General features: G+C 38.7%; 1 protein-coding gene across 1 annotated transcript; it reads left to right on the top strand.

The window, feature by feature from the left end:
* The first annotated feature begins 233 nt into the window (after window positions 1-233).
* On the top strand, window positions 234-7,754 carry LOC142297372 (serine/threonine-protein kinase SBK1-like). The gene is made up of 3 exons (XM_075341600.1): window positions 234-351; window positions 6,217-6,419; window positions 7,263-7,754. The coding sequence occupies exons 1-3, from the start codon at window positions 234-236 to the stop codon at window positions 7,752-7,754; spliced, it is 813 nt and encodes a 270-aa protein (XP_075197715.1).
* Window positions 7,755-11,353: the final 3,599 nt, after the last annotated feature.

Genomic DNA, 11,353 nt, shown 5'->3' with positions numbered 1-11,353 from the left:
ATAACAGCTCATTCCCCTCTCCCCATTAATCGCTATGTAAAAGGTCTATAGACGTCTTCATACTGAAATCTTTCCAACCCTCGGCCAACTTGCAATATGTATAGTGTGTGTGAAATTGTGATATTCATTCTGTACCGCTCCAGTTTTGGATTTTACAGCAAATGTCATCTCACATCTCGCATTTTCCTTTTCGTGATAGATTTGATGTAAAACAAAAACCATACTAAGCTACAATGGAAGCAACTGGATCATTTCAGCTCCCCAAGACCAGCGAGAAGGATTTCCAGATTTTGGAGACTCTGGGCAGCGGCACCTACGGCAGAGTGGTCATGGCTATGGAGAAGAAAACCGGTGAGTCCAACATTACACGTGAGAAGTAGTCATTTTTTATGGCTTCTTCTAAAGTCTATTCAATATTTCTGAAAGCCATAGACACAATCATACAGTTTTTTGTAAAAGTTACAATTTTGTATAAAGTTCAAATCCCATTATATAATATGAAAACCAATTTTTTATTTATTTTTTCTGGATGTGCCCATTTTAAAGGGAAAACCAATTTTTACTTTCCCATGGTCATTTTAATTAAGAGCCAGAATATTTTTTTTTTCTTTGGTCATCGCTATATAAGCACTTTGGTATTTCTGGGGGAGTTACATTTGTCTGGCAGCGTTTGGGGATTTATATAAATCACTAAACTTTTCCTAGAAAAAAAAAACAAACCATTTGCCAGTTTTAAGTTTTCTGCCCTTCATATCCTGCACCAAGTAAACACTGGCAGATCTACTGTGGGGGGGTTCTTTAATTTCTCCCCATATTGGTGTTAGGCAATACGTTGTATGCACCTAAATACTCTAAACTACAATTCAATAAAAAACAAAAAAAAAAAAAAAACACAAACCTCATACAGGTTTATTTAAAATTTCTTGTAAGTGTAGGAGGATGTTTTTTTTTGCAGGAAAATATTTAGTTTTAGCTTTGTTTTCTGTCTAGCACTATTTATCCTGTAAACAGTTACAAAAAAATACTGTCATATAATGATTATTAAATTATAATATAATAAATTCCATATAAAATAGATATAATTTTATTTATATGTATAATATATATTTTAATATATATTTATAGTGTTCAAGTAACTGCAGCCAGATGAAAAATCAGGGTTGTTTTTGTAAGCTACCAGATTAACCCATTCACCACCCGACTATTACAAGTTTTAGTTTGTTTTTTTCCTTCTCTACCTCAAAGACTCAAGAGCCATAACTTTTTTTTATTATACGTGTATGTGTAATATATATATATATATATATATATATATATATATATATATATATATATATATATATATATATATATATATACACACACATACATATACACATATATACATATATATATAGACAAATATAAAATTATATATATATATTATATATTTTATATTATATTATAATTGTGTATATATATTGGATCAGGTTTATATTGAAGATGACATGCTCTTGGTGATGTGCGACCTAGAGGAGCTTTATACCTCCATTCGTCACCAAGATGGTATTAGAGCCACCTCTTTCTATTTAGAAATGAGTAATATGGAGACTGGCTTTACTGATTTTCTATTGGAATTATTGAACTTCACCTTGACGCATAATTTTTTCATCTTTAACAATGCTTTCTACCTACAGCTCCAGGGAACAGCAATGTGGGCGGCCTGTGCCCCATCATATGCAAATCTTTTCCTGGGGCTGTGGGAGAGGGAGCTGTTCCTCTCGGATGGTGATTCATCAATGGACCGGGTCATATTTTGGGCCCGGTACATTGATGATATTTTCATCATCTGGAGGGGCAATGCTGAAGAATTAAGGATATTTTTTGAAGCTTTAAATGTAAACTGATACAACCTCCGCTTTACATATAAATACGACATGAAGGAAATCAATTTTTTGGATGTTGTAATAAGAAGAGATCAGAAAAACCAAATCCAAACGGATATGTTTAGGAAGAATACGGAGGTGAACTCTTTGTTACACGCGACTTCCTCACACCCCCCACAGATGTTTAGAGGGATTCCTGTAGGACAATTCCTACGCCTAAGGAGAGTTTGCTCCACTGATTCAGATTTTTGGAAACAGGCGGATCTTATGAAGAAAAGATTTCTCGAACGGGGTTACAGTAGGAAAAATATCAACACAGCCTGCATTAGAGCAGGCAACAACAACAACAGACAAACCCTACTGTACACCAAACAGGACAAACAGAAAAAAGAACAAGTCAGATTTATTACAACGTTCCACTCACAATGGAATGTAATGAGGAAAAGTATAGAGAAATTCTGGCCGATTCTGCGTTCAGATTCATCCCTTAGTCAGTATCTTTCACCAAATCCTAGTGTCACAGCTAGGAGGAGCAAGAATTTGAAGGATATGCTGGTCTTTAGCCACTACCAACCTACAAAAAAGCCAATTTTTGACCTTAAGATACGAACTAATTGGGGCTGTTTTCCCTGTGGGAGATGCGTGGCCTGCCCTAATATTGAGCGAGCCACGTCTTTCCCAAATTCAAGTGGACAGGTGACGTATACCATCACACACCATATTACATGCACTACAACAGCTGTAATCTATCAGGCCACCTATCCTTGTGGGAAAATGTATGTGGGTTTGACTACACGTGCCCTAAAAGTACGTGTAAGGGAACACATTCGTGACATCATAGCGGCGGAAAATGAGGACGACATTGAGTCACTTAAGACGATTCCGAAACACTTCAGAAAATTCCATCAGTGTGACTCAACACAATTGAAAGTCCGCGGCATTGACCATGTCCCTATGAATATTCGTGGAGGGAATGTGGCCAAAAAATTGGCCCAATGTGAAAGTCGCTGGATCTGGACCTTAGATACCATACATCCAAAAGGGTTAAATGAAAACCTTAGTTTTACATCATTCCTGTAAAAAGTTTCCCCTTGGTTTCCTTGATGTAATATTGGTCTCTGCATTTACAACCTATGTGCTTGTATGTATTTATATGCATATATACGTAGATGTGTATCCGTGTATATATACATATTGTATGTATATGTATGCACATTCTATGTATTGCAACATTTTTCTCTGTCTTGTTTTTATCCTTCTGATCATCAGTACATATTTGGCAGGGATTTTCTCTGTTTTTTAAAAGGGTTTTTTCATATTTTATTTAGTATCTCACTAAACCTCTTTTTCTTTTTATAGTGTTTTCTACATCATGATGTTTCCTGCTTTTTTCTCATCCAGCCTATGATTACTCCCAGGACAAGAGTTTTTTTCATATCATCGGTGGACCCAGAATATACTTTGAAAGTTATATTAGGTCAGGAATTTGTTTCAAATTTGATCGCATTTCATATATCTTTTCAAGAATCATTATGTTTTAACATATTTATAATATTTATTATTCACATTTATTGCACTATTTCTTGTATGTGTATGCACTCTGTCCATTTGCCACTGTCTTTTCTTCAGGTCGCATTCACTTTCTCAATACATTTATTTATTTTACACGGATCTCCTTACACATATTCATACACTTGTTTTCACCCCTACACTGCAACAATTATAGCCATACAATTTTTTATATCTTTTTCTATACAGCTATATTTAGTTGAAGAAAAAACTTAGTTTATACATTTTATACACTTTATTCAGTGAGCCTGTTTTCTCACATTTTATCACTTGCTTTTCTTTTTTCCTTTGTTTTTCATGATGCTTCTCTTTTATATGTATGAAAGATTTTTAATAAGCTTGCAGGGTTGCATGTGTATATATATATTTTTAATATTTACACCATGTATGCTTTTTGTGTATACACATGTATATATGTATATGTATATATGTATGTTTTCTTAAATATATATATAGGAACTATTTATCTTAAACTGATGAATTATATTCTTTTCTATTTGCTCCGATTAATGTATATATGCATTCCTTGTTTGCTCTGACTAATGTATATACTCCCTGGGTAATAAGCACCAGTTTATAATATACTTCATGTCTTGGTTTATCCGGATCTACAGCGCATGCGCGGTCTCCGGACAGCGCTCACGCAGTGGGCGTATCTGTATTGTCCGAGCTCCGTACTCGCCCCTCTGACATCATCGCGTCACGTGACCTTTTTGTCACGTGTGGCGGTGACTCATAGTGGGACGACTCCGGTTGCCAAGCGACGATGACGCGTCCTTTCTGCTTGGGCTCTGTGCCGATCTGCACAGCGCATGCGCCGTCTACTTGATCCGGATAGTGATTGGCTGGATCTTTACATAAATACACTTACCCTGCCGGTATGTCGCCACGCACCCCTCCCTGACGAAGGCTGACGCTGAAACGCGCGTCGGATGGGACTTGGCGCCACTCCAGCTGTGAGTATGTGTGCTTATCGCTAATACTTGATTGCCACCATTTGATGCCCTTTGTATTATTCTGTCTTGGGACCCTGCCTGAATATAATTCAATAATACTTGCTTGCTTCCCCTTTACTTCTTAACAAGGTTGCTTTGTGGCTTCTCCATAACGTTGCACACTTCTCTGCTCTCAGCTGCTCTGGTATGGCATCTTGTGTATCCTCCCTGTTACTACATCCCCTCCTTTCCTTCTACATTTTTTATTGTTAAATAAAGATTTTTCTTACACTAATTGCTGCTATCTGATCTTTTTGTGAGTTGGTTTGTGTGTTGACATAGATCAGAATATCCATTGTATTTATGAACAAGTGGGTGGTGGAATTTTTTCCTTATGTTAGGAGACCACCTTATTACATATAATTCCCATATTATTCATATCTTACCAAGGCCGATTTTTGGTGATTATTAATATATAATATATACATATACACATATATACATATAGACAATTATAATATAAAATTATAATTATATATTTTATATTATATTATAATTGTGTATATATGTGTATATATATATATATTTTATATTATATTATAATTGTGTATATATATATATATATATATATATATATATATATATATATTTTATATTATATTATAATTGTGTGTATATATATATATATATATAATATACACACAGACACACATAATATATATGTATAATAAACATACACGCACGCTTTATTTTCAATGGGACAATTTTAGCTTTTTTTTAAACTTTTTATTGATTTTATTAGTCCCCTTAGGGCACATTATTACTGCACTGTCCAATCACTTCTCCTGTTCAGAGGGGTGCTGAAGCATTACTGGGATCAGCAGAAGTGCTGCTCTCCTGTGAATGCCGGCTCTATGGCACCATTCACAGGAATAGAGTCATGACAGCCACAGGGGTCATCAGCTGAACACTCCCCACTTTCATGACAACCCACCAGCCATTCGCAATCGCGTAACTGGGCCACTGATTGTGGTGAGGAATACTGCGATCCATGCCAGACAGTGTTACATTCAGTTGTCACATTGAGAGCAGGAATTAACTGGTTAACCACAGTGGGTAGATCAGAGATCCCCAGTGTCTGTTCGCTGCATCAGATCAGCAGAATCATGAGGGAGAAAACGTGGGTTGTGTGCGAGCCTGTATTAAAAAGACAGAGCCTTGGATGTATAGGTACTTCAAATGGTTGTAAAGGGTTTCACACATTTGAGGAGGACGTTTTCTTCATTTTTTCATCCCTATAAAAAAATTTAAAAACAGGTTTACAATATTTATTAGTCCTCCAAGGGAAATTTAACATGTGACGCCCTGCTCCCTTGCTCTACATATCACTCCCCATACAGCGCCAAATATTACAAATCATGGTTTGTACCTGACTAGCAGATTCCCACCAACACCAGCCCTATAGACACCTACCGCCATCTACCATTGCCCTACAGGGTGGCCGATGAGGAGCGCCATCACCAGCAGCCCATGGGCCTCTGACACAGCTGACAGCTGCATATCACGGGTAAAATTGCGAGGATCGGGAGGTCATCAGTACTCAGTTACAGCCGGGTTGTGTATAATTGCTCAGGCTCCTGCAGATGATCACACCAATACAGAAGCTGAACCGTGTGATCAGCATGACATAGGTCACTTAGTGCTCCAAAACTAATATGAGCTCAAGGAATATATATGTAATAAGAGGTTAAATACCAATATTTAAAATAAGACCCATTCTCTACTTCGTATTTGTTTTTGTTTTTATTTTTAATTTTATTTCATCTAAACAATTTTTTTAAAATCAGGAACTCACGTGGCCCTTAAACTAATGAAGAAGAGGAAGACAAAGGAACAAAGTTTCCTCCATGAGCTTTGTGTGTCCATCACCTTATCGGGTCACGAAGGGATCATCTTCACCCACCCAATCTACGTGGACTCGGAGTATTTCTATGTCCTGACTCAGGATTTGGCCCCTGCTGGAACTCTCCATTCGCTAATCAAACCCAGTGTAAGCATTTCACAATCACAAAGTGTTTTTGAATATGTAGCTGTAGAATCTTGGGCAGAGATTTTTTTTTAAATATTCTGACGTGTGGTAAGGAGTGGCATTTCTCATTTTTACAGCTGATTTAGATACCTAGAAAAGTGTTCTCCAACCTGCAACCCCTAGTTCTTTCAAGACTCCTTATTGCCTCTTTTGGCACATTGCACTAGTGGATGCACAATCCCTAATAACAGTGTGCACCAACCCCAGATCATGATTTCAGTGGTATTGCACGGGTGGAATTACCACCTGTTCAGCTAATTAAATCACATATACAATTACTACAGAAATACAGAAAACATGCACTGTTGGTGGCTCTTGAGAACTTTAGTTGGGGGAACACTGAACTATAGAGTCAGTTGGAAATCCGTATTCTAAATTAAATTTACCACTCTGGGTTCTTTATTTCACCACTAGATAGTTATCAGTAAGGCACGTTCTCTGTATTTAGTAAAACACAGAATAGCCATCTTCTGCTATTCCCATTGCTTATCCCGTTCTTCCTTTGCACCACGTGACCGGAGTGGTTACTGGCTGAATTGTTGCAGTGTTTGCCGGGCAGACTGGAAGTCACTTCTCAATATAAGTGTAGAAGACACTGAACGAGGCTCTCAGACTTCCAGCAATAGATATCAGCGGCTTCCACCAGTCAGAGCTGTAGTCACAAAAGTCAAGAGGTGTTTGCTGTATGTAGTAAAATGCTTACCGATTTAGAGTGGTGAAAAACAAAGCAGAGCAGCCCTTCCTCTCAGTTTGCCACATTCTCTAATTAAGGCAGCATGTATCTAATGGTTTCTTCTTTTCCAGGTTGGAATTCCAGAAGTGATGGTGAAGCGTTGTGCGGTACAGTTAACCAGTGCATTAGAATATATGCACGATCACTCACTGGTGCACAGAGACTTAAAACCAGATAATGTGTTACTCATGGACAAAGACTGCTTCCATATTAAATTGAGTGATTTCGGCCTGACACAAGCCATCGGTACCCTCGTGTCATCAATGTCACACATCATTCCCTACATGTCCCCAGAGCTGTGTCAATTGCAAAGCTATGAAGCTTTAGTCTTGCGACCCAGCATGGATACATGGGCCTTTGGTGTACTTCTGTATGTTGCATTCACGGGATATTTTCCTTGGGAAAGGGCCGCAAAGACGATCCTCTGTTCAAAGATTTTATCAAGTGGCAACGTTTTGGAAACCAAACAGCCCCGCCAGGACATTGGACCAAATGTTCCACTAAAGCACAAGAATTATTTCATGCCCTGCTCGCTGAAGACCCCACCATCAGGAGTCCAGTGACCATAACCATGAACTATCTTCACTTTCCATGGGGAGAAGACATGCCTGACAATTCTCTGGAAACTGTGGAAGACCGTGTTGAGGTGGAAAATTTGGACAATAAATTCATAGTCATTGAAGGAGAAGATGAGTACATTGTGATTGAGGACAGAGGGGACATCGAATGCATCATAATAGCTGATGGCTCCGTGGAAGCAGTTTCTAGCTCCAGTAACACTGTTCTGGTTTTGTCTGACAACGCCGAACTTCATTTGGGATCTGAAGTGGAGATCGCTTAAGTCTTCCAAGGTAAATATGTTGAGAGCTTCTAGTCTTCCATTATACTTACTGTCAAATTTGTCTTGGGTTCTAAATTACAGCTGGGCCTAAGTGTAAATGTCATGATATAAATGTAGATATGAATTTGTGTGTTTTTAAACCCCCATTGATGGAAGATGTGGTGGGCAGGCTTGTGTAAAGACCCAGCAGAAACCCAAACACTTCTCCCTGCCCAGTTCATTTTGCTTGGTTTAAAGTCCCGTTATGTAAATGGCCTTTATTCTTCGTTATATTAGCAGTTTTAGGATGAGAAATCTAGCTCCCTATATTAAAACTTGCGTAGATTGTGTAGATATCTCAGCTTACACTAAATGTAGCTTTCTTATGGATCAAGAACGATTGATTTCTTGGATAGGAACCCAAGTAAACTGGGTTGGGATGTTGGTTAACCTGATAAGAGACTCCTCAATTACATCTCTATGGCCCTAAAGAAACAAGACCCTAAACCCAGTATACATAAAAAAAAAAAAAAATGTGGTCAATACCATTTAGAGTAACAATTAACTAAAGTTTGCTATAGTCATTAATTTAACATCATTTCCTTGTACTCCTTTTAGAAGTACATTTTCATTTCCTGGAATAATATTAAAGGGGTATACATACCGTATCTCCAAATTATCATTATTAGCATATACCTACGATTAGAAATGTAGTATAGTTTTCCTGATATACTGTCACTTACCTCATGTTCAGGGCATTGCAGGACCTTAGGTATCCATGGTTATGACCACTAGCAACTAACTGGCTGTGACTATATGAGTTTTCACACCTATGGATAGTTAAGGTCCTGCAAATCCCTGACCATGAAGTAATGACAGTGAATCTGAAGAGCTATACCACATCTCTCATTGGAGGGGTTTGCTAATCTTATTACACTACATATTTTGATGTATTTATTTGATGAGGATATTGTAGATTGAAATAACCCTTTAAGTCTCATTGATCTAAATACCAGAATTACCATTTTCCAGGTGGCAATGGGGGCAGCTTTCCTTCCAAACCCAGGAGAAGGACATTTACTCACTCAAGGAGATGGGTCGAACGTCTGATCAAGAGGTAGGTGAGCCAGGTCACAAAAAGCTCCAATAATAGAGGCCTGTGTATAATTTTAAACTTTGTAATTTGTAGTTTTCTTACATGAAAAAAAAATATATAGTTTTCTTAATTAAAAATCTGTTGCAAAGTATTCGAGGAAACCACCAACGTACCGCCATCTCACTTATAACATGGCAATAAGTAGGGTGATGGCGAAGTATGTGTTACAGTTGACCAGAGTTGTGCAATACGTGTGTGGTAAAGCTCTGGTGCTTAGAGATCAAGCGAAATATTAAAGTGATCCCAATACATGCCGGGGATGCGCCTGTGTGACTAGTCCTACTTTGAATGCCACCAGGTGACTTTGCCGAACATTTGCCCTGGATTGACAGGTCTCCATATTCGTGTACATAGAGAGAGACCTGTCAATCCAGGGCAGTTGGTGGGACAAAGCCACCGGGTACCTGCCTATCCAACTAGACTACAGCACAGATCAGTCCCCGGCAGCTTTTAAAGTACGACTAGCCTTGGTTCCTGCCATCTGCCTTGGATTGAAAGTATACACGTATAGGAGAGTCCTGTCAGTCACTGGCAAGAAATCGCCAGGGACTTCACCATGACTTTTAAAGTAGGTTTCCGAAATACTGCGGCACGTCAGCCAAAAACATCAGATAAAAATCACATCCACAGACACCACAGATCGGACACATTAAAAAGGAATCTGACACCTGATACAGACAATTTCCAGCTCTGGTAAGTCATCAGTGCACATTGCAAATTAAGGCTCATCTTTCTCAAAGTGATCCAGAAAACTTTTATTGATCTCAAAATTGGCCAAAAGTTTTTGTAAAGTTTTAATTGACTTCAAATATAAAATAGATCATGTCCGGTTCAAAATACTAATGTTTATCATGCACTTTGGATACAAAATGTAACTTTGATTTTCCTTTTTCCCCTCTTTTTTTTAATCCCCATGGACATTAGAAGTGGGGGGCAGGTTTGGGAACCTTCGGACATAACATGAAGACTTCCCCCTGTCCGGTTCAGTTTGCTCGGTGCGTGTCAATAATAACCATGTCATCATCATCCTCAACTTCAGGCAGATGAGGGGCAGAACTAAAATACACCCACCACGTAAGTAACAGCTATTACCACATCTGCCCTGTACCAGGAAACTACCAGAATAAAATTCTACTTCTATAACATCCATTGTTCTCATGTTATTTTTTTTGGAAGACATTTAAGTAAATCATGTAAAAAAAAAAAAAAAAAAAAAAAAAAAAAAAGAGAAACCAGTCACAGTGAGTATTCAGTCCGATCTGCAGGCTCTAAATCATAGAGCAGGGGAGGGGAGTAAAGTGCTGTATACTTTTGTTATTAGATTCAGTGCATCCGGCATCGTAATCTTTCTGGGATTTTTAGTCCAGTATTCGGCCCAATCACTGCTGGATCTTTCTGCACATTTATAACTAGAAAGCAGTCAGAGGGGGTCAAATACTGGACAGAAAATCCCAGAAAGAGCAGAAGATTCAAACCACCAGTTATTCCAAGTTTTAAAACTACACAGCAATCTCCACCACTCCCACCGCTCTATAAAACACGGGGCCTGCAGATCAGACTGCAATTTCCGAACAGGATCTGAACTAAGAAAAGGGCCTAGGACTGTAAAGGAAGTGAGAAGGGGTTAAAAAAAAATGCGGGAAAGTAAAGGGGCTTCCCAAGGATATGGAGGTTCTTTGTTAAAAGAAGGGGTACAGAGGAGCGAGAGGACATTCGGCCATCTTTACCAGCAGTGGAAGGAAGACACCCACCCTCCCTCAATGGTGGGATTTCTACAGATACTTATGTACATACATATGGATGTTAATATTGTCAGGGCGGCAAGGTGGCTCAGTGGTTAGCCCTGCAGTCTTGTGGCGGCTCAGTGGTTAGCACTGCAGCCTTGCAGTGCTGGGGTCCTGGGTTCAAATCCCACCAAGGACAACATCTGCAAGGAGTTGGTATGTTCTCCTTGCGTTTGCCTGGCTTTACTCCGGGTTCTCCGGTTTCCTCCCACACTACAAAGACATACAGTTAGGGACTCTACATAAATTGCCAACACTGTCCCCATTGGGGCTCACAATCTAAAGCTGCGGAATTAATAGCGTTATATAAAATCAATAATTATATTGTCACCGCAGGGCTGTTTTCTCCCATGCCGGGTTATGTCTGGTGTACAAGCCTTGCTGTATAATCGGCTGTTGGCC

The sequence above is a fragment of the Anomaloglossus baeobatrachus genome, chromosome 3 (assembly GCF_048569485.1).
Source record: "Anomaloglossus baeobatrachus isolate aAnoBae1 chromosome 3, aAnoBae1.hap1, whole genome shotgun sequence".
Lineage (NCBI taxonomy): Eukaryota > Metazoa > Chordata > Amphibia > Anura > Aromobatidae > Anomaloglossus > Anomaloglossus baeobatrachus.
This window is presented reverse-complemented; position numbering and strand designations above follow the sequence as displayed.

Excerpts from the sequence above, each read along its gene's own strand:
- LOC142297372 (XM_075341600.1), top strand. The coding sequence starts at position 234 with ATGGAAGCAACTGGATCATTTCAGCTCCCCAAGACCAGCGAGAAGGAT. Across the intron at positions 352-6,216 it reads GGCTATGGAGAAGAAAACCG|GAACTCACGTGGCCCTTAAA; the intron begins GTGAGTCCAACA and ends TTTTAAAATCAG. Across the intron at positions 6,420-7,262 it reads ATTCGCTAATCAAACCCAGT|GTTGGAATTCCAGAAGTGAT; the intron begins GTAAGCATTTCA and ends CTTCTTTTCCAG.